General features: G+C 51.8%; 6 protein-coding genes across 6 annotated transcripts; 3 read left to right on the top strand and 3 right to left on the bottom strand.

The window, feature by feature from the left end:
- Positions 1-649: 649 nt before the first annotated feature.
- On the top strand, positions 650-3587 carry SMAC4_13160 (uncharacterized protein; the record flags this gene model as incomplete). The annotated part of the gene is made up of 2 exons (XM_066091283.1): positions 650-1524; positions 1575-3587. Exon 2 carries the CDS (start codon positions 1575-1577, stop codon positions 3585-3587), a length of 2013 nt encoding a protein of 670 aa, XP_065945923.1. The 5' UTR covers positions 650-1524.
- A 3297-nt stretch (positions 3588-6884) lies between these two features.
- SMAC4_04873 (uncharacterized protein) lies at positions 6885-11058 on the top strand (the record flags this gene model as incomplete). Its single annotated transcript, XM_003347517.1, has 5 exons — positions 6885-6945; positions 7005-7143; positions 7252-8108; positions 8168-8393; positions 8451-11058. The coding sequence occupies 5 exons, from the start codon at positions 6885-6887 to the stop codon at positions 11056-11058; spliced, it is 3891 nt and encodes a 1296-aa protein (XP_003347565.1).
- Positions 11059-11802: 744 nt separating this feature from the next.
- On the bottom strand, positions 11803-13419 carry SMAC4_04872 (uncharacterized protein). The gene is made up of 3 exons (XM_003347516.2): positions 12954-13419; positions 12148-12247; positions 11803-12038 (listed from the first exon to the last, which is right to left on the bottom strand). The coding sequence occupies exons 1-3, from the start codon at positions 13179-13181 to the stop codon at positions 11929-11931; spliced, it is 438 nt and encodes a 145-aa protein (XP_003347564.1). The 5' UTR covers positions 13182-13419; the 3' UTR covers positions 11803-11928.
- A 345-nt stretch (positions 13420-13764) lies between these two features.
- On the bottom strand, positions 13765-16284 carry SMAC4_04871 (uncharacterized protein; the record flags this gene model as incomplete). The annotated part of the gene is made up of 1 exon (XM_003347515.1): positions 13765-16284. One exon carries the CDS (start codon positions 16282-16284, stop codon positions 13765-13767), a length of 2520 nt encoding a protein of 839 aa, XP_003347563.1.
- Positions 16285-16528: 244 nt separating this feature from the next.
- SMAC4_04870 (uncharacterized protein) lies at positions 16529-19987 on the bottom strand (the record flags this gene model as incomplete). The annotated part of the gene is made up of 1 exon (XM_003347514.2): positions 16529-19987. One exon carries the CDS (start codon positions 19985-19987, stop codon positions 16694-16696), a length of 3294 nt encoding a protein of 1097 aa, XP_003347562.2. The 3' UTR covers positions 16529-16693.
- Positions 19988-21073: 1086 nt separating this feature from the next.
- SMAC4_04869 (uncharacterized protein) lies at positions 21074-23131 on the top strand (the record flags this gene model as incomplete). Its single annotated transcript, XM_003347513.1, has 1 exon — positions 21074-23131. One exon carries the CDS (start codon positions 21074-21076, stop codon positions 23129-23131), a length of 2058 nt encoding a protein of 685 aa, XP_003347561.1.
- Positions 23132-23343: the final 212 nt, after the last annotated feature.

Below are 23343 nucleotides of genomic sequence, written 5' to 3'. Positions count from 1 at the left end.
TGTACAGCGCGCACAGTTACAAACACGGTGAGCTTCTTCGGACGACAGCGGCTCGTCCCGCTGAAGAATAGCGGACGGGATGAAAGAGCGCCCTGGGGCTCCGGCAACGGACTTTTCCCCATCCCCCAGGCACCGCACTTCTTTCCACTTACACACAAGTTCCCGTCCCATATTCCACCCAGATATCTTCATCACGACTACAACAAAAACACTCCATCCAAAAATTACCCGAAACCACCATGATAACACATTGGAAAGGTCAACAATACCTTGGAAATGCCTTCTCGACAAGATTCTCCCCGACTTCAGTGACCCGACCCCATACCAGTGCCACCCCCGCCAACGCTTACTGTGCCAGCCGCGGTACCATGGGGCGCCCCCTCCCTACGGTTCCTCCTATAATGTAACGCCGCGGCTATGCCCAGTGGCTTTTGGACGCCTTAACCGGACGCCTTAAGCGCTGACGGTTTCGATTCGACGACCGCCGGGCTGGCTAGAGCGACTGTGTGATCCGCTAGCGCGACTGTGTGTGTCACGGAATGCACTCGGGTGCCTCTTCCAGGACAAACTATATAAGACCACTTAAGCGACCGAACTGCCAGCTTCGGTTACTTGTATCCTTTTGGAACATAGCCTAGTGGTGTAGTGGTCCGCCAGCGCCGTGACATTATTCAATTTTACTAGTTTCTTTTCCTGTTTTGTCCTAGATGGCAGGAGAGAGAAATTCCCTGCACTTTCATAAACTCGATCCATTGAACATCAACCATAGCATCCTCACCACAGTTAAGACGTTCCTTCCTCAAAGCTACGATGCCTCGACGACTGCGCTCATGGTTCCAGACGCATGTTAAGCGATACAGAAATACGGAGGATAGGAAAGGCTCTAAGGACCAAGAACAGTCTCGCCCTGCACCTCTGCTCAAGTTGCCGACGTCTACACAGCACATCCCTGCCACTCCCTCTACGTCCACCTCCCGACTCCCAGTCACTCCGACTACCGGTTCCATCAATATAGAGACGTCCACCCCACGGTCCCCAGCCGCTCCGGCTACTGGTTCCGCCAACATAGAGACGTCCGCCGGCGCGGATGACACCACTGTTCATTTCCTAGCCGCTTCGGCTACCAATCCCACCAACACAGAGACTCCCGCCAGCACAGATGACACTACTACCAGCTTGCCTGTACGACTCTGGGACCGTGCCTATAATGAGCTTAAACAAGAAGAGGTCAAATTGGTGGACTCATATGAGAAGATACTGTCCCGACAGCTACAGGATGGCCCCGGCTCAACGGTGCCCGAGTCCCAGTCGAACACCATCGCCCACAACACCTTGGACAGGGGCTGCCAAATGACCCGGCTTATCAATACTGGCCTAATTAAGACTGAGAGAGAGGTCAAGGTGAAAGAGAGCCTTGGCGTGGCCGTAGATGTCGTTCTATCGGCAAAGAACACTTTAAGTGCGGCAATCCAGGCCGTGCCCCAAGCCGCGCTCGCTTAGGCCGGCATTTGTATCGTTTTAGAGGTATGTCTATTTAGAACGTGATATGATACTTCACATACTAACCTCTGCAGATGCTTGCCAATCCTATAAAAGCGACCAAAGCCAACCGCAAAGGGATCGACTACGTTGTTAAGAGAATGGACTGGTATTGGAATTTGTCGACTAGCCTTCTCAGGGATCCCACTAACAACACCAGCGAACTCGATGGAATGAGAGGCGAATTGGAGAACCAAATTGTTGACCTCTACAAAGCGCTCCTCTCTTATCAGATTAAGAGTGTTTGCGCTTATTATTGCAACCGTGGCTTAGTCTTTCTGCGGGATATGATCACGCTTGATGACTGGAAAGCTGATTTGGGGGCTATCCAAGATGCCGAAAACTGCTTCCAAAACGACACCCAAGCATACACCAATCAGCAAGTGACATCTCGTCTCGAGCAGCTCGTTAGCTATACAAAGCACCAAGAAATACAACAAATGTCAGAGAAGGACCAGCAATGTCTAAAGCACGTACGCCTTACCGATCCTCGCCACGATAAAACCCGCATCGAACAGACCAAAGGCGGCCTTTTGCAAGACTCGTATCGTTGGGTCCTCGATAGCGCTGGCTTTCAAAAATTGCGTGACGACTCACAGCACCGACTGCTCTGGATCAAAGGCGACCCCGGCAAAGGGAAGACTATGTTGCTGTGCGGCATCATCAATGAGCTGGATCAAGGCAATACTGCCAACGCACGCCATTGCAATGTGGCCTACTTCTTCTGCCAGGCTACCGACTCTCGCATCAACAATGCAACTGCCGTATTGCGCGGCCTGATCTACCTGCTTATCGAGCAGCAGCCATCTGTCCTCTCACACGTGCGGAAGGAGTATGACCGTGCAGGCGAGAATCTCTTCAAAGATGCAAATACATGGGTCGCCCTATCAAATATTTTCACCAATATTTTACAAGACTCAAGCCTCCGAACGACCTATCTAATCATTGATGCACTTGACGAGTGCATTACAACAGACCTGCCGCAGCTTCTCGACTTCATTGCTCAGCAAACAGCATCTGAATCTCGAGTCAAGTGGATCGTTTCAAGCCGTAATTGGCCGCAAATTGAGGAACGGTTGGAGAGAGCCACAGATAAAGTGAAGGTCTCCCTGGAGCTAAATGCGGAATTCGTCGCGGCAGCTGTTAATGCATTCATCCTACACAAGGTGGACCAACTAGAAGGGCTGAAGAAGTACAGTCCTGCTACCAAAAAGGTTGTTCAGGACTATTTACGCACTAACGCGCATGATACGTTTCTCTGGGTGGCGTTGGTCTGCCAAGCGCTTGCAGGTCCGGAGGTTAAGAAATGGAAAACCGAAGAGATCTTACGCAAGTTTCCACCCGGACTGGATGCTCTATACGCGCAAATGAAACAGTATATAAGCCTATCCCAAGATTCCGATCTTTGCAAACGCATTCTTGCCGTCGCCGCCATTGTTCGTCGACCAATTAGCCTTCAAGAACTAACTACTCTCGTTGAGTTGCCCAACATCACCTGCGATGATCTCGAATCTGTAGAAGAGATTATAAAGCTTTGCGGTTCATTTCTCACGTCACGAGAACAAACAGTCTATTTTGTCCATCAATCAGCTAAGGATTTTCTGCTTGGCAATGCCTCTGATGAAGCTGGCAACCAAGCTTCTCAGGAGGCGTTCAAGTGGATCTTCCCTAAAGGAAAAGAAGATGTGCACTATACTCTCTTCTTGAGGTCACTTAGTACCATGTCTACGATATTGCGACGCGACAGATACGACTTAAGCGCACCGGGATTTCCAAGCGACGAGGTCCAAATACCGGATCCGGACCCGCTAGCAACGGTGCGGTACTCGTGCGTCTACTGGGTTGATCACTTGTGTGACTCGGTTTTTGACACGAACACAAAACAGCACGATCATTTACAGGAAAACGGGATTGTCTATACCTTCCTCAAGACGAAGTACCTTTACTGGCTGGAAGCTCTAAGTCTACTCCAAGTTATGCCTGCGGGCGTTATTGCTATTAAAAAGCTCGAGGGCCTGCTAGTAAGTACAAGTCTAACTTCACACTAGGAACTTAGTCTAACTAAAGATATAGGGAGGTAATAATCAATCGCAGTTATCAAAGCTTGTTTGGGATGCTTACCGGTTTGCTCTGTCTTATAAGCCAATAATAGAGCAAGCTCCACTTCAAGCATACATATCAGCGCTTGTATTTGCTCCAAGAAGCAGCTTAATAAAGAAAAATTTTAGGGCAGAAGAACCTGAATGGATTCAGACGAAGCCGGCTGTGGAATTGGATTGGAATGCCTGCCTCCAAACCCTGGAAGGCCATGACGATTGCGTTTACTCAGTGGCCTTCTCACCTGATGGCCAGCGGCTTGCGTCCGGTTCGGAGGACCAAACGATCAAGATCTGGGATCCGGCGTCGGGGAGCTGCCTCCAGACGATTCCTACTAGTACTATGATAACCGATATCTCGTTTGACCCTACCAATCGCTACCTACATACTAACGTTGGACGTATTAAAATAGTTATAGAAACTACCGAAAGCCAAGTTGTACTAAATAATTCAGAGAGTTATGGTTATTGCTTAGGACAAGATGAGTTTTGGATTACTTATAACGGCCAGAACGTACTTTGGCTACCACCAAATTACCGACCGTCTAGTTGTAATGTTCAGGAACGGATGATATCCATCGGCTGCGCATCGGGACTGGTTTGGGTTATTGGCTTCTCGCAAGATATATAATATATTCTATGTCGTCTTTATTCCTTTTTATTTTTTTTATTATTTTCTAGCGTACTACCAAAAAGATCTAGAAGGACAAGCAGATTAATAGGAATTTTGTGTAGAAAGAATAGTTCAATCAGCTTTCTATATTATAAGGTAATATAAGGCAGTTACAAGACACAGTACTAGCCACACGTTAACAAAGGCTGATTGAACTATTCCTTTTATGGAATTAGTCCACTCAGCTCCTGTGACAAGGGCAGTGTTCTGGGCTTGGAACAGTAGTTCAATTCCGCTGATAAACTACTTTAGTCCTGAAGGCCTTGTTGAATCCTCTAAAGCTTTTCCATCCAGGCCGGGCTTCAAGGCCTTCTTATACCAAAGAGGTTTGGTGCGTACTAAGGTACGTACCAAGCCTTGTTGCTTGAGGCCTCAGGGTATCTATATAGCAATCTTCATATATGTGGATCTTCCTGAGTGCTTTCAACCATTCTACTTCCTTCTTCTGGCGCCGATCCTCGTTCAGTCGCTCTGATTCTTGCTTGGTTGCTGTGATCGCTTCTGTGATGACTGGGGATTGCCTCATCTCGCTTACTAGCGTCGTCGGCAGTTTGATGGTTGGCTCGCTAGCCTGAAGGCGTCGAGAGAGGCTTGAGTAAGCAATGCTGGTAGCTGAGTGTTACGAACTTATGAGGACACACGGGCCAACCACAGCACTGGTAGCACAACAAGACCCAAACGGGCAAGGCCGTGTTACCCTACAGGACCAACGGATCAGGAAGGCGCACGCACGGGCTCACCAGTACGAAGGGCTCACAGTGAGCCAGGAGGGCATCGCGAGCCACCACACATTAGATAGACCTATGGGGCTCGACAAGAGCATCCGGAGACAGATATCTCGCAGAGGGCGAGCAGGTATAAAGGGACTACGGGAGAACTCAGATTGTCAGATAGTTCGACAGTAGTCAATAGACCATTATCACCGAGACCAGTATTACGAGCATACTTGTTGTGAACCCTTTGGCTTCACCGAACGACTCTGATAGTTACTACCTTCAGCTATCTCATTTAGGCAGATCAGACTGCCGTTCGTCACACTGAGAGCCTGACCAAAGTGAGGTTGAGCCTCGCAGCCTGCGGCCACCGGGCATTTATGAGGCTGATGTCAGGCATTGAGACTCTGCTAAGCCTCGGCAACCCTAACCTAGAACTATGGGCAAATGTCCATGTGACAGCTCCCACAGAACGTGTTAAAATACAGAGGTCTTGCTACTGTATTCTAAGATTCTCTAACTTGTTCAGCATTTCTTCTAGACTAATTTGTTATCATATAATGTACCAAAAGCTTATAGATTCATTTCATTCCTTTCATGATATAGTGCTCCTACAAGTACTTCTATCAACTTATAGAAGCTTCTACACTCTGGAAGCTTCTAGATACTTAACGTTCGTGTATATAAAGACATTTTCTCTTCTTTAGTTAGTCAATCCTTAAGCAAGCAAGCAAATACAATTGAAGCAATACAATACAGTCTACTCCTATAGTGCAGAGTTTACTGTACTCTTCTGTCTTGAGAGCAGAGTTCTCTCTAAGACCTCTCTTACAACATCCCTCTATTATCTTTGCTACTATGCTGCTTTCTTCAGCACTGCTGTCGTACTTTTTACCGCTTCCGCTCCGCTCTGCTACAAGTGCATAGTTCACTGTAGCATCTCTATACTGATGCTATTATTATAAACCAGTTAGGGCATTGCAGCAAACAGCCTTCTATACTACAAGGTAGTACAAGGTAGTTACAAAGCATAGTACCAGCCACACGTTAACAGTTATTTTGTAGAGGATTTGGCGGGTAGCAACATTTCCCGGACATCCGAAGGCCTCCCCCCACAGTCGCGCTAGCGGATCATACAGTCGCTCTAACCGGCTCGACGACCACCCTCAAACTCGGGCAGGTTACAATATGGATCTGCAGATGGGGCACCCTCATGCGGAAGAGTAGGAGAGGGGTTAGGCTGAACTAGCGATCTATCTGAAATTTCTGAAAGAAGAACGTTTCAGAAATTTCATGAAAATTTCCGAAAAAATGGGATCATTTTCCATCCTTTCAAGACCCACTAGCAGCATCCTCTAAGATCCAGCGCTGGAGAGCCCCTGAAGTCAGTCAAGTCTGCCTTGTAGCTAGCTATGAGTGATAGTGCACGAACTCGTGCACGGGCCCTGAAATTTCAGAAAAAATGCCATTATTTCAGAATAAGTCGATCTCTAGGCTGAACGCCCAACCAATACAAGGACATGGCAGGGGATGGAATGTGGGCGGCCGTTATTCGAGGCCCAATCTTGGGAGCTCGGGAATGAGAAGAAAAAGCAATGTCACCGAATGTGACGGTGGGATATGGTTAGGTATATAAAGATGGTGTTGGCGCTTTTCCCACCCTTCGCCTGGTCTTCAACCGCTGCGATGCCCAGGCTGGTCATTGGCATGACTTGGTGATTGACCGGTGTCGATACTGCTTATGACTTACCTGTTTCGATTAACTGTTTACTTACTGTGATACCCCTCTGCGTCGAGTTTTTGGAGACTTGCCACTAGGTTTGCTGGAAGAAAGAGTGGAAGGAAGAGGAAGAAGGAGACAAGATGGTTTACCAACCGAAAAGACACCAGAGGATCGATGGCCCTGTCAACTTGCTGTCTTTGGGTATGTATCAATTCATAGCCCTCATACGACGAGACGAAGCTAACAACATAACTCACTAGATGGCGGTGGGGTTCGTGGGATTTCAGAGGTGGTAATGCTTCACGGGATCATGCAGAGGGTGCAGAAACTCGAAAATCTCAAGGAGTTGCCGAAGCCATGCGAGTACTTCCACATTATGGGCGGCACCAGTACTGGAGGGTAAGTTTAGCTTTCTAAATCGCTTCATGGGAAAGCTTTCCCACGAAAAAGATCTTCTATCTGAGAGAAACGACCTTCTTTCCGAGACTGACATGGCTCCTTCCACAGACTGGTAGCAATCTTGCTCGGTAGATTGCGCATGTCCACCGAAGAAGCCCTGGAAAAATATCTTGACCTGGGAAAAGTCATCTTTCACAAGAGCAACAAGAAGAAGTTCGAAATCAGCGCAAAATACGGACCAGAGGCACTCGTAACAGCAGTCAAAAAGCTCGTTCAAGAGCGAAATACTAGCGAGCTCATGTACGACCCGACTGATGAGCCGACTACCGGCAAAGTGTTCGTTTGCGCCGTAAATTCCGCCAATATTAGTGCTCCTCAACGCTTTCGCACCTACGCTTCGAAGGACAAGAAATACAGCAACTGCAAGATCTGGGAAGCAGCAAGAGCGACTGCGGCGGCGCCAACCTTCTTCGCTCCAATGACGGTCAGCGACAGTGACGTCCAGGAAGAATTTCTTGATGGCGCGTTGGGATACAACAACCCCATAACTGAAGTGTTGAACGAAGCAGGCACATCACTTGATCCAAACCTCAAACTGGGATGTATTCTGAGCCTGGGGTGCGGCACCAAAGCGGACAAGACCCTCAGGAAATCTGGTCGGTGGTTCGGCCAGGGTGTGACTTGGGGCTTGCGAATGGCCAAAGTGATGAAGGAAAGTTTGACGGACCCTGATCCCAAGCACATCGACGTTTCCAGATTCCTCGACGCGTGGAACGAGACATACTTTCGCTTCAGTGTCCCCGGCGCGGCCAATGAGGTTAAACTGCCGGACTACAAGAAAATGAAGATGCTGAAGAAGATGACAGAAGACTACATGGATCATCCTGAAGTCGCAGCTCAGTTCGAAAAGGTTGCTCAAATACTTGCAGAAAGGAAAACAGAAGGGGCGTGGATTGGTTTGGTCTGTAAGTGCACCAAGGCACTTCCAGTGACTCTTGTCGTTCGGAGACTTACTTTTGTACAGGTCAGCTGGAAAAGAGTGCGGTAGCCATGTCGCTACAAGCTCGTCCTATGGGATTGTCTAGCAACTTCTTCACCGGAAGGGATGACATTCTCAGGAAGATGGTGAAAGCGTTGCTTTCAAACCCAGATGGGGGCAGCCAGCGACACCAGGAATATCTTCTCTGGGGCATGGGCGGTATTGGAAAGACCCAAATCGCCCTGAGGTTTGCCGAGATTTACGGAAACAGGTAACAGCATGCCTTGAACATCAACATCTACCTGGACTCTCACTGATTTGGAAGCAGGTTTGAGTACGTCTTTTGGCTTGATGCTACCAACAAAAACACGGTGCAACAAAGCTACCACAGCATTGCGTTACAACTTGGGATACAAACGGATAAAGCCGAAGAATCTCAGGCTGTTGTCCTGCATTGGATGAATGCCTCCAGTGGCAAATGGCTTCTCATTTTCGACAATTACGCTCACAAGGGCGACGAATATGGGCAGTACAACAAGATTACCCCTAACAGAGGTAATCTGCTGTATTCCAGCAGAACCAACACACTTCTACAAAGGCTAGGTCCAGAGCATGTCTCAGAAGTCCGGGAGATGGACGACAATGAAGCCACAACCTTCTTCATCAAAACTCTCCACCGCACAATCGTGGATCCGGAAGAGCGACAGCAGTGTACGGCTCTAGTCAAGGAGCTGGGATGCCTGCCATTGGCAATTGACCAAGCCGGTGCCAACATCCACATGACAGAGCGCAACATTGAAGACTATCTCACAGAGTTCCGAAAAAGGCGAGACAGATTGTTGAGGGAGAGACAGGAGTCAACAACAGGCATAGACATGGAAGGTGATCCGGCAGTATATGCCACCTTTGACATGTCGTATCTGGCCCTCCGCAGACAATCCCGAAGGATCAACGAAGACCAACACGCACGCGACTACGAAACAGCCATGAAAATCCTCAACATCATCTGTTTCTATCACTACGATAACATACCTGAAGAGATGATCATGAGAGCGGCCAACTGGCGAGGCGAGATGCTCGAGAAGGAAGCTGGAGAATCACAAATATCCATTGATGACCAACTCGGTGGAGACACCGACCGCAACGCTAACGTCATTATTGAGCTCGACGAGGACCGAAAGTGGGATCCGACTTGGTTCCGCCGCGGTGCAAACATCCTCAAACAGTTTTCTCTCGTGAGGATAGACCGACATCGGTCGCTGTCCATGCACGTGTTAGTTCACTCCTGGGCCAGAGACAGACTGGATACATCAGCCAGAGACCAATATGGATTCACCGAGAAGGAATCCTACGCGCTTTCTGCTCGATGCATTCTGTTCGAGTCAATACCTGAATCGCCTCGTCCAGAAGAGTTCAGCTACCGGACCAAGCTCATACCCCACGGCCTCGCACTCAACGAACACGCACCTCCGACAGCCATCGGTGATCTGTACCGTGAAGCTTATTATGACAAGCTCTGGGCCCGCGCCAATGAAGATGTTGGCAACTGGGAAGAAGCAGAGAAGTTTCTCATCTCCTCTATTAAACGATATAAGATGGTTGGCTGGCTGGACGAAGGACGCGCCATCAACGCCATAGACCAACTAGGGCATTTTTACGTCAATCGTCAAGAATGGCACAAGGCCCACATGGTGCGCCTGGAAGCCTACGAGCGATGGAGATACATTTGCTTCAAAAAGGACAGGCTCAGATACGTCCGAGAAGAAGACGGGAAGGAACTTGAGACTGACTCTGAAGAATATATTACGCCCAAAGAAGCGGGAGAATACTGCCAACATGTGATCCTCGCCCTCCGCCGCCTAGCCGATCTCTTTTTGCTCGCTGGAGACCCCGAAGGTCGACTCGAAGCCCTCAAAAAGGCCGACAAGATGACCTGGGAAAGCGGCATCAAATCTCACCATGAATATTTCCAACCCTGCGGCGACTTGATAATCGAGACAGAGTACCAGATAAAGAGGGCCCAAAATCCTGAGGCCACGGCGAACATGACCACGGAAGAACAAGATCAGCAGGATAAGGAGATTGCGATGAAGAAGGCGGAGTACCGCAAGAAACACAAGCTCGTCGATGAAGAAACGTTCCTTCACAAACAAGACGCGTACCGCAAGGACATCCTCTCTTCCACCACGCTCTCCCTTCAGGAAAAGACCGACCTCTTGTGGGCCCACTACCAGGAACTCAGAGATATTTACGGCGACGATGACCAAATAACCTCAATGGCTGAGGATTACTTGGCCAAACTCCCCCTTCTTATTCCCCGACAACAACAGCAGCAGCTCGAACTAAAAACGCAACAACCTCAACCCCAAAACCCCATTCCCAACCTCCCCTGCCCGCTCCTTGTCCGCCGCCACGTCCTCTCTCTCGCCTCCAAAAAATACGGCAAAACCCACTCCCATACCCTCGTCTGCCTCGCCCACCATGCCGAAGCCGTTTACAACTTAGGTCGTCTGCGTGAAGCCTTAAAACTCTCCATCGTCTTCAAGGACATGGTCACGAGCATCCATACCGCCAGCCACGATTACTCCGTCGAAGCCGCCAAGCGCATCAAAACCATCAAGGCCGGTGACCCTAGGTTTTTTGAGAGCGTCAGGGCGAAGGGAGTAGGCGGCTGTTTTGCGGGCTGCACAGCGCAAAGCCACCGCGAGACGGCAACCAAACTAAACGTGCGGAATTGGCTGAATGCCAAGGGGGAAGTGAGGGAGGTGGTAGGTGATTTAGAAAGAGGTTACATGGAGATGATGAGGGAGACCAGGCAGAATAGGGAGGATTTGGAGCTGGCGGAGGGGGTGTGGAAGACGAAGGAGGAGGAGGGGAGGAGGGGGGTTCAAATGGGACGGGAGGAGATGGTGATGATGATGCAAGTTATGAATTGATTTCTGATGATGTGCTGGATTCAATGGATGAGGGTGGACTAACACTTTCTTTTTTTTTCTTTTGCAGGAAGTTGTTTTTCATTGTGGTCTTGGTGATGAGGAGGTGGAGGGAGAGGGAGAGGGAGAGGGAGAGGGAGAGGGAGAGGGAGAGGTTTGGGACATGGAGGGGAAGAGGGGGTTACTAGGTACCTCTAGACACCTACCTACCTCTACGTGTACATTGTCAGCTCGAGACCTAGGGTCAACTCTCCTGGGCGTTTTCATGTTTATTTTTGCTCTATTATCAACGCCTCGTATCTAAGTTGAATATGCCGATGGCGATGTTGAATATGCCGATGTTGGAATCTCGATTATGCACTTTCGATTAATCTTTCGTAGGTATATCCCCATACCCACCTAATCCTCTCAATACGGTTTCCTAAGGAGGTTTTTGGGACACAAATTGGGCTTGGATCTCGTCGAAAATACCAGGTGTACCAAACTGAGGTAGATCAGAGGTAGATAATAAATGAAGCAGCATTATACTGTACTTCACCAAGCCGTCCAGAGATGCTACTTACTTCCACGCGGCTTTTCGTCTATCGAGGATTGTGATTCCTTCGTTCCTTTTGTTCATTCGTTCATTTGTTCGCGTCCCATGATGCCCGAGAGCTTCGCGAAACACCTCCCCACCCCCTTTTCTTCCCCCTGGGGTCGTCCCCATCTCTTGGTTTCTCTTCGCATATATGCCTTGCATTTTACTCACCTGGATTTATCACAAACCGCTGAGCCGCTATACCTGTAAGGTGGTCGTAGGCCATCTTTGCTTAACAGAAACATACACATTACACTTATCAAAACACAAAAGCTTTCATTTGTACAAGGATCATATTACGACTGGTTCTGCCCGGACTCTCCACCGTCACCGTCCTGAAGATCTCCTTCTGTTCCGCGCTTTTGGATGGCTTGCATGAGCTCGTATAGTTGGCCGATTTGCTCGTCTGTGTTGTGTTTGGTTTTGTTAGTTGATGGGCATCAAGAAGGGTGGGGGAAGAACCAGTAGAGAAGAAGAAAGAAGAAAAGGCAACAGAAAAGGGGAAAAATACGCACCACTCATCTTCTCAACCTTGCCCTTATCCAACTTCTCGCCCACCCACGAGTTTCCTTCAATCTTTTGAGCGTAGAGTTGCCACTCTGTTAGGAAGCCGATCTGTGAGATGGGTTGTCTGTGTTAGTCGATGCTCTTGAAGAGAATTTGCGTCCTGTCCTGTCAAATAACAGCCCTTCTCCCACTCCTGCACTACGGTCCAGATTCGCCAAGGTGGTTTCTTCATCCCTTTCTCCCGTTCTGTCCACCCAGATTGCTCTGATTTGTCGAGCGCGCTCCTTTATCCTCCTCTTGCCACAGCAGCTATCTCATTCCGACAAGATTTTGGCCCTGGCTTCTCCAGATCCAGCCCTTTCACCTGCTCAACGACATGCCCTGCCATCCAGATCCCTTCATTCCCCATAGGCCGTATTCCCTCTCTCATCTTCCTCTCCTCAATCGAGACGGTTTCCAGCCTCCTTCCTCGTTTCGTAGCCCCCTCATATTCTACTCCCGGGCGTTCCCAATCCACAGCCCATCCAATCTTCGTTTTCTCCTGTGCCTTTTGTTGCGTTGCGCACTTCATCCTTCACCACCACCTCCTGTATCACCTTCACTTCACTTCCCACCTCTCTCTTCCGACCCACCCACTTTCCAAGCCCTTCTCACCCCTTCCCCCCTTTCCCCCTTCCCTTTCTGGTTTCTTCTTAACCCAACCCCCATCTTCGTCTTCCTCCTTCCCATCCTCTCCCCATCCCGTCCCATCCGGATCTTTCACCCACGACCTCCACCCAAAGAAAATTCAAAAGAAAAGAGAGAAAAAACTCACCAAATGCGCCGGGTTATCCACGCTCCGATGCGCCCTAAACTCGGCCTTCACATACTCGTCTCCCAAAAGTCTCATCTCCTGCGGGAGATGTTTCCTGTGGGCCCGCAACAGTCTCCGGTAAAGATAAATGGGCGGCAGCAGGGCCATGGGGCCGGGGGTCATGCCGTGGTCTTTGGAGGAGTTGAGGGCTGCTGCTAGCCTGCGGGCGGTGGGGCGGAGGGCGTTCATCTTTGTGTCTTTTTTTGGGACTTGGTTGGGGTGTTGAGGGTTGAGACTGAGCGGGCGATAAATGTTGAAAAGATCAGAAAAAGCCAAGCTGAAAAGACCTGAATCTAGATGGTTGAGTAAGGAATGTGGCAGGGAGGCGTGACGGCGAAATTGAAACCCGGGAGTTTAAGTTGATGGTGATGCGTTGAATGGCGTTGCCGAGAGAGTTCCGGGCTGGCAAGTGCGGCAATGCCGGATTTGCGCGGTTGGAGGGCAGCAGTTGATGACAAGTGCCAAGGCCGGAGATTAGTGGGTCTTGGTCCACTTTTATTCACTGTGCTGCTGGAGCCCCCTGGACAGTGGACTGGCACAACACCAACGATGATATCACGATGTAAACAAATCATACTTGGTCACCTTTTGAAAATGAAAGCCATTCATTAAACACCTCCTAATCTAGGGTATCCGTATTCTAAGTTTCCCCATCCACCAATCTTCCCTGTCTCTACCACAGCCTTATATACACGACCATCACCTCCTCTCCTCTCCCCTCCCTTCTTCCCCTTCCCTTGCAGGAACATCTCATTCCCGTCCGTCTGCAACATCAACAAGCCAAAGCCTCAGCAATCCACCCCGCCTGAATCGCACTCACCTTCTTCGCGTAATTCTTCTGCGTATACACATGTTCCAAAAACATGATGGCCTCCCTCTTAACGCCATGCATCGAGCTGCTCGGGTGAATAGCCACGACATGTTTCCCATGCGCCGTCACATAACTGCTATCCGGCGCCAAGACCGCCGTCTTCATTGCGAACCCTCTCAGGAAAGCCTTGAGGATCCTCTCTGCCGTCTCGGGCGAGACGGGCTGGTACGTCACTTCCGAGTCGGGGGGTGGTGCGTCCTCGAGCATCTTCGTCTTGACGGAGAGGGAGCGCAACTGTTTGCGAATGTTGAGCGCTTGACGCATATTCCGCACGTTGATGCGTCTCTGCTTGCAAAAGGTGGCGCGGTCGGAGGACGGTGTAGAGACGAATCGTTGCATCGTGTTGAGGTAAGTGATTAGGTCGCCTTCGCGACGTTGTAACTCCTTGCGGTAGACATCGACGGATTCTTTGTCCTCTTCGGAACGGACTTGCATGAAGATGTCGTCGCCGGCAGTGATGCAACTGATGATGTCGATAGCTTCCAGCAGGCAATCGTATTTCTGGTCGGCAGCCGCCAAAAGCACGCGCGCGTAGGGCGCCGTGACGGGGAACATGACCATTTTGCGGCCCATTTCCGTGATGCGCCCCTCGTCATCTAGTGCGCCTAGGACGTGTAAGTGCACGAGAGCGTTTTCGACGGCTTCAATTTCCGGCCGGTCCATAAGCGGGAAGGCGAGCACGTCGTCGATGCCGCGGGCTTTCATCGTGAGGATTGCACCTAGGACGTCCGTCCGCAGAATCTCGGGGAGGTCCGTCTTTTGGAGGGTAGAGAACGTCTCGGCTGTGTACAGGCGGAAGCATTTACCGGGCCCTTCACGGCCGGCACGACCCGTTCGTTGGATGGCGGAGGACTTGGAGATGGGTTTTGCCAGCAAAGATTCCATGCCCAGACGGGGACGGTATTGCTTCACTTTGGCCTTGCCGCAGTCGACGACATAGCGCACGCCGGGGACGGTGACGGAGGTTTCGGCGATATTGGTCGCCAGCACGATCTTGCGCGTGAATGGGTGTTTGATAGGCTGGAAGGCTTCGTGTTGGGCTTCCATGGAGAGCTGGCCGAAGAGGGGGAAGACCTTGACTTTGGGCACCTTGGGGTCGAGAGTCTCGGCGAATTCTTCGATCAGACGCTGGGCGGCTTCGATTTCTTCTTGACCTGTCAAAAAGCACAAGATGTCTTTCTTGCCGTGCTTATCGGAGAGCGGCTCTTGGGTGTGGATCTTGAAGACCGTTTTGATGAGGGCTTCTTGGATGTCCGGAACGGGTTTGGGCTCATGGATGACTTCGACGGGGAACTGGCGGCCTTCGATCTGTAGGTATTCGACTTCCTCTCCTGATGTTCCGTTTTTGAGGCTGTCGTCGCTGGAAAAGAACTTCTTGATGCGCTCCACTTGGGCGGTAGCACTCATGACCACCACCTTGAGCGGGATCCCTCCACGGCCGGCCTTGTCGCCCGTGACAATCTGCTTGAGGAAACCGGACAACAAATCGACGTCGACGCTGCGCTCGTGGATTTCGTCCACGATAATGGCCGAATACTGTCGTAGATGCGGGTCCCTCAGCAGTTCCTGCAGCAACATACCTTCCGTAACGTACTTGATCTTCGTTCCCGGCGGTACTCGGTGGTCGAAACGGACTGAATAACCAACCAGTCCCTTCTCCTGCTCTTTCTTGTCCTTCTTCTCGTTCCCATTAGCTTCAATCACCTCCTCATCATCTCCTCCATTCTTCCCCATCTCCTCAACCACATCCTTTTCCTCATCCCACTCCTCCCCATCCTTCCCACCCTTTGGGCCCTTCACATCCTTCCCTTTCGGCCCCCTTCCTTTATACCCTCTGCCACCATTCCCACTCGTATCCAACGGCGTCCCGCACTCCTTAGCCACACGCCCCGCAAGAGTGGTAGCAGCGACCCTTCTGGGCTGGGTAATAGCAATGACTCCACCAACATTAACCGTCTCCTCCCTCGTCTTTGGTTTCCCTCCTTCTTCCATGATCTCATTCCCATCCTTATCCACTACCTTGGTCTTGACCTTGACTCTCCGTCGCTGACACCAGCGTTCTTGGTAGAGAAACTGCGGTACCTGGGTGGACTTACCCGAACCAGTTTCACCCACTAGTACTAGCACATCCTTCTTGGAGAGGATGGAGCGGATCCGGTCTTGGTAGAGGTAGAGCGGGAGGGTGCGGCGGGTGGGGAACAGAGATGGGTCTCCGGTGAGAGGACGGGAGGGTTTAAACTCCTTGGAGTTTGTTGTTATCGAAGAATCATTTTTGCTTGTTGGGGCTGGGGTGTTGTTGTCTGATGTTGATGTTGAAGGAGTGGTAGTCTTTGGTTTCTTGGTGAGGTAACCTTCGAGGGAGATGGTTTTGTTTCCAATTTTGAGGACTTCGCCCGAGTCGGCTTTTCTTTTGCGTGACATTTTGAAAATATGTGGCGAGGTTGTTGACTTGGTGATGATGAAGCCAGGAAATGGTGAGAAGTGGAGGGAGGATTGGGTGAGAGGATGAATGAATGGGGTGAAATACGCTGGGAAATGTATGAAGGCGTGCAAAGAAAAACGACTGGCGGGATGTGATTGGGTGCATTGTTAGAGGAAGTAAAAGGTGGGCCCGGTCAGGGAAGGTTGACGGCTGGCAGACGGTCTCCTGGCACTTGGCGGGGACTTGATCTGTCACTGCCGCTGGAGCAGCAGCCAACGTCAACTATAAACATCACCGACAGTTGAACTTCACTTTGACACAATTTTCGGTTCACGTAATTTGAACCTGCCTATTGTCATTCCGCTCTGCTATCTACCGATTTCCATACTCAAAAATCCAACGCGATGGTCAACCAAGCACAGAAAACGCCGACGGCGTAACAACCACCGACCCAACCTTGAACCCCTTCGGCCTCTGACCCGTCCTCACTCTCAAGTCCATCTTGATCTCAATCTCATCCACGTCCTTAACATCGACATGGTCCCCGACAGTAAACACATAATGCATATACGGACTCCTCACCGGCGTCTTGAAATCCAGACTCACGTCATGGACCTGTCCCAGCGCAAAGCTGAACTTGGTTAACGCGCTGTTGATCCCGCCCTTGGACTTGGGCTCCAGGTCCTCCCTGCCCGCCTCGTCACCGTACTTGTACTCGAACGTCACGTCCGTCTGTGGCACCTCGAACGTGTACTGGCGATACTTCTCGTCGTGCACGAAGAACACCCCGCCGAGCTGCACCTCCACGTCGATGATCCGCGTGTCGACGTTCGGCTGTGCCCGCGTGTTCTTCGCTCCGTGGAAGTAGATCTGGAGGTCTTCGAGGCGGATGTCGTACCAGTTGATGTCGAAGTCATAGGCTCCCGTGGCGGAGGCGTCATCTAGAAACAAGCTCAGACGTCTAGTGTCGCGGAACCGCTCGACAAGGTCTTTGTGCGGGCCCGTTTTGGAGATGGAGATGGTCCTTCCCCCGATGTGAATAGGGGGCTTGGTGTTGAAGGAACTCTGGTAGTCGGCCACTTGACGGCACAAGGCCGGGACAGTTGCGTCGCGCAAGAGCTTGGCGCTGACGTTGGACCAGCTTCCGAGAGGGAACAGCTGGCGGAGGAGGTCGCATCGGCGCAAGAAGACGCAGCTAGCTGCCCTGGAAGCGTCAAACAGAATGCGCAGAGTCTCGAGCTTGGCGGCGTGATGGAGCGAGCTGTACAGCGTGGTCAAGAGATCGAGCGCGGGAATGTCGGCGGAGAAGTTGGTCACTTGCAGCTTCGCTTTCCCGTGCTCGGCTTGCGCTTTGGTGGCCGCTGCCTGCGCGAGCGAGGTGAAGGTGTCGTTGTACGAGGTGACGGCTGCGTGGAATTTCTGCACCACTTCCATGTAGAAGTCGAAATCTTTGCGGGCTTGTTTCACCTCCTCTGGTGTGACGCCGTGTTGAGAAGCGTCCACGAAGTAGGTGTTGACCAACTCCTCAAAGTTTTTGCGGTTCACCATCACCGAGTTGACGTACTCTTTATCAATGCCAGAGAGCTGCTGCAACGAGGCGGTCTTTTGGGTAATGTCCTCCTTGAGGGCGGTCGAGACAAGAGTGTTCTCTACCACCAGCACTTTGCCGTGCAACGCATCCTTGGATACGGCTCCTTGTGGTGTAGATATGCTGGAACCCAGTTTGTTTAGACCCATACCGATCGTCAGGGCACCGCCGAGTTTGAAAGCGGTTCCGACGCCTGGGTGGGCGAAGAGGCAGACCGTGCCGATGGCTTCCAACACGGGACCCAAATCAGATGAAATGTCCCACTTGTGTGCATTCCACAGCTTCTCAACGGATTGTTGCACAGTCTTGCGAGCTTCCTGGACGGCATCGCGGGCGGATTTAACAGCCTCGTATCCACTAGCTGTGGACTTCTGAAGGGCGTCGATGGTCTTTTGAGCATCGTTCACAGCATCGGTGAGTTGGGCTTCTGACTTGCTCCTGGCCTCCTTCTGGCCAATGGCTTTCCCAATTTCATTCAGGCATTCCTTATAAGATCCCTCAATGGATTCGAGGGCTGTGAGTGCCTCGCCCACCGTGGTGAGGTGGATGTTCGGTTGAGAGATAAACTTGACGTCTTGGCCATAGAGATCTCGCTCCTGAGGAGTCGAGCAACGAGAACAAAAGGCCACAAAGACTTGCAGGAACCCGGATCGGATGTCCACGGAGTTTTTCCAGCCCTTTTTCTGGTAAGCCAGAAATTCCTGATATGCCGCACTGGTTGCGTATGGCGCTGATCCATGGGCATCAGGCAAAGCGTATGAAGAGCCCTGGTTCGACAGGCTGAGAATATCGTCGAAGCAGCACATCAACCAGTCAAAGGTCTCTTGAAATGCTTTTTTCAACGGTTCCAGCGTTGCGGTGTCTTCCGTGTTGTCGGGAGTGACAGCATACCCACTGAGGAGAATAGAATACTCGAACATGAGGCGCTCCATCGTCATGGTCAGTTGGACCACGTCCAGGGTTTCGGCCCGACATTCTTCAGCCAAGGCCTTTTCGTACTGGAGAAGCTCAGCACCTTTGTCACCGACAACCTGACCGACGACATGCCCGTCCGCCCCTGGCTGTCCGTTGGCTCCGTGCTGGCCTTCCCCGCCATCGCTGCCTTTCTTGCCGTTTTCCTGGTTTCTGACGCTACCGCCGTTTCCACCACTTCCTCTTGCACCACCACTACCGCCCTCGCCTCCTTTCCCTCCACTGACATCCTTCTTGACAAGTGATGCTCCGGAGTTAGCATCCTCCAGTTGCCCGGCCGACGGTCCAACAAGGCTGAGAATGAGACCTCCGGCGCCACCGTTTGCTCCTTTCCCACCTGACCCTCCATTTCCGCCCGTGGCGCCGTCAACACTCGCGCCCTTCTCTGTGCTGACTGAACCATAATGCTTCACGGTCTCTTCCGACGGGACAATAGCTCCGTTGCCGCCACTTCCGCCAGCCCCTCCATTACCACCCCGCCCGCCAGACCCTCCAGCACTCTTGATCACGATTTCCAAGTGGCGATTGGGATTCTGGCCGTCGTACGGAAGCAGCGTGACAGACCTAGCATTGAGAACAAACGTCCCAGCGGGCTGTCCACTGCTGCTACAGTCCCCGCCGTTGGTCCCGTTGCCGCCGCCCGTGGGTTTGGCGCTGGGTCTGAAAATCGTCTCCGTGATGCCCGACATAGCGTACATCTCATATCTGTGGTCCTCTTTGCCTTTTTCTCCGTTGTTGCCAGCGGTGCCGACGGCCGTAACACTCGCCCCGCTGGCGCCCGTGCAGTCGAAGATGACATTGTCACCTGCACCTGCAGTGACTGCAGTCGACGAGAACAGAACTACCCGGTTGGCGGTGATGATAACCGTCTTGCCAGGGAACTCAAAGGTGCTGCCTGCCACGAGGTAGAGGTTCTCGACGTGCAGACGGATGTGTTTGGTTGTGTATGCCCCGGCGATGGCGAGCGGGAGACGGACGGAGCCCTCTGGCGGGACTATACCCGCGCCGGAGAGGTGGGAGGGGAGTAAGGTTATGGACCGGTAAGCGACCAGAATGCGAGTTGTGTCGGCGGCTTTGTCGACGATGACACGGTAGAGAGAGGTGTCGGATATGTCGAGGTCTGTTTTCTTGTCGAGTGGCATTGTGATTATGGGGAGAAAGGAAGACCTGGCGAGTGTGTTGGGTAGGATGTGGATGGTAAGGTGGAAAGAGAAAGATATTGAAGTGGTCTCGAGCAGAAGTCTTGAAAAGGGAAGAGTATGGGAACAGCTGGGATGACTGGATCTGATTATATCAAGGCCGACACGGTTGGTCTTAAAGAGTCCAAAATCATCCGCAACGATTACGCCGTTTCCACTTACACGGCAAAGGAAGAACACATGCACATGAACGCTCTTGCTCGGATATCCGCGCCCCTTCACTGTTCCGGACCTCAATCCATTCTGAGAGCAAGTTCATACTAAACTAGCTAGGAGGCCTGTACTTGCAATGTCAAGTTTGTGGATGCACCAGGTACCGACCTCGAGGCCTCCGAGCTAAAGGCATGTGATACCTATATCCTGAGAAGCTATCGACGGGTATCAATAACATAGCTTATCGTTTACTTAGCGCAGTTCAGCCTCAAACGCCACCAACCCAAGCGGGTAGCAAGCTCAAAGCTGAACCGTAGCGCCGGTCAACCCCGGTGCTGCATACCTAACGCAAACCAGGTCTAGGCCCGTTCTATCCCATATACTATTGAAAAAGTCCCCGAGGCTGAAGCATACCTATCTCTTGATGATGTTGCAGCAAAAATGGGCGGAGGTGTCACAATGCCATGTCCTATTGTCTGCTCAGCTGAGACTATGCCATCAAGCTAGACCGAGACAAGACTTCAAAGAATTATTGGATTCATACTTCCAATAGCTTCGGCATCTCCTACACCTTTGATGTCTAGGTACTGACACCAAACTGAAGGAAAGCGATATTTCTCATGAGTCACAACATCAGATGATGGACGCGTCTGATAGCAAAGGCCTCCAAAGGGAGGAGGATATAGTGTCTGCTACCTACATAAAGCATAAAGAGAGGTAGCAGAATCAAATGTGTTATTGTATCGCCGGTAACAGACGACAAAGATCAAGCCCATTCTCAAAAGCCAATTACAGAGACCGATACTTTCACAGTCACCTACAAACACGTCCTCGGTTTCTGTTTCTCCCTAGGTACCTACCTAACCTACCTTCACCATGTCCAGGCTAGACAAAGCCGCGAAGATTGGCATCCGCCTCATCGTGGACGCCTATGTCCCCGACCTGACCTTCCTGGAAAAGCTCAACCAGGATCTTGTCTTGGAAAAGTCAGGAGGCGTCGTGATCCACCAGCCAATCCAGCTGATTCGGGACTTGGACGACAAAGGATACTGGCAAAAAGCTTTTGACCCTCTCGGACTCGATGCTAAAGCGATCGCGCAAAAGATCAGTGACGACCCGACGGGAGAGTCTCTCAAGGCCGTCCTCAAGGAGAACTGGGAGAACATCATGGCCGAGTACGAGAAAACGCCGTTCGACCTGCGCCAGCACACCGTCCTCCAGTACAAGACCTCGGACTCAACAGACGGCCACCGTGGCGTCTTCACCGGCCAGGTCTCCGTCCCGCACGCGGCCAAGTTGTTCGAGAACGAGGCCATCTTGCGGCACATGCTCAACTCGTTCCCGCAAGAGGCGCTAGTTGTCGAGCCGGGATGGATGAAAAGGATTCATAAGGAGGCGGGCGATGACATGGCCACGTTCGTCAAGGCCAACGAATCTGACATCAGGGCTGCCACCAAGAAGTACTTTGCCGAAGGCGGGAGCCTGGCCAAGTGCGGCGCTCTGCTGGGCTCCGTCAACATGGTCATGGTGCTGGGCGTGATCTTCCAGGAAGTCAACGGCCGCAAGGTGTACTCGATGGTGGTGGCCACGTTGCGGGAGCACGCCCTCGACGGCATCAACCTGTGGGAGGCGATGCTTGATCCGCACCACCCGGACGTCGTCATCTTCTCCAACAAGCTGCTAGGCAAGCACAAGGTCCCCATTATGGACTGGGCCAACAACTTTCTCGGCCAGCGGCTGATGGCCACGACGTGGAAGACGGTCCCGCTCTCGGTCGAGGCCGAGGCCGTGGGCGTGCCGCTGGACGAGTACATTGCCGATCTGCGCGCCGCCAAGGAAGTCGACCCCGGCGTCAAAGACATCTTCCTCAACAGATGGGTGTTCGCCGGTCTCGACCGCACCGCCTTTCTCCCCGCGGGCTACCGCAAGTGGGCGGGCTCCAACCTCGACCTCAGCACCGTCGTCATCGACGCCACCAAGGACGGCCCCAAGATCGAAAAGCTGCTGAGCTTCACCGCCGACACCCCCGTCTCGGAATTTCACGCGCTTGGCCTGAAACTCGAAAAATCACTACCAGAAGGTTTCTACATAAACCGCAGCGGCCCCGTCGACCCTTTCGCGTTCATGACCTTTTCCTCTTTTATCACCGTCCCCGAAAATCATCATCACGCTCCGACTCTCGAATCCGCTGCCTTCGCCGCCGCCCGCAACCCCGCCCAGCAGTTGCTTGACACCAGCACCGTCGCCAAGATCCGCTCCGCCATCACGGAACAGATCAACGCCCCCTTGCTCAAGAGCCTGCTGGCGCTCGAACCAGCCGGCACCGCCAGGACGATGCGCAAGCTGCGACAGGACCTGGCCTGGGCCAGCCTGGTCGACAACTACCTCCTCGCGGAAGTAACTCCCGACCTAGAAGCCCAGGTGCGGGACGTGCTCAGGTCGGACGCGCAGTGGGCCGATGTTCCGGACCTGTTGCTGGAAAAAGCGGTGCTGAGCGCGGCGAGAGAGACCATCTGCTTGCCGCTGCTGGCGCCGCAGGGGTATGTGGACAAGATCACGGCTTTGACTGTTTATGAGACTATGAAGAAGACGACGACGACGACGACGCCGGGGACGGATGAGACAACGTTGTTGAAGGATAAGGTTAAGATGCTGGAGCAGGCGGCAGAGGCGATGGACAGTGTGGTGAAGAGTAGGAGGCAGGAGCTGCTGCAGCTGGGTGAGGCGGCTAGGGAGAGCGAGGAGTATAAGGAGAAGGAGAAGGAGATTGTTGAGAAGGAGCAGAAGGTAAAGGAGCTGACGGAGAGGAAGGTGGATGTGGAGCAAATGGTGGAGGAGATGAAGATGGGGGAGGGGTTTATCAAGGATGTTGGGGTGGAGGTTAAGGAGATGGAGGAGGATCCCAAGAGGAAGATATTGGAGCATGGGAAGTAAGGTGGATGAGTGTGTGGGCGGGTGGGCTTATTCACGTCCGAGACCCTAGTTTTGGAGCTAGCATTAATTTGAATATTCGTTGTTTTTGCAATTCACGTAGCTCTCTTTTCTCCCAAAGGAGAAGGAGGGTACACAGGTCAATTGGCAATAACAGTTGTCATTGTTTCCAAAAAAATAAATCCAGGTAGTTGAACGAAGTTGGCCAAGTAGGT

This window comes from Sordaria macrospora, chromosome 1 (genome assembly GCF_033870435.1).
Source record: "Sordaria macrospora chromosome 1, complete sequence".
Lineage (NCBI taxonomy): Eukaryota > Fungi > Ascomycota > Sordariomycetes > Sordariales > Sordariaceae > Sordaria > Sordaria macrospora.
Note: the sequence above shows the minus strand (reverse complement) of the source record. Positions and strands in the feature narration are given on the sequence as shown.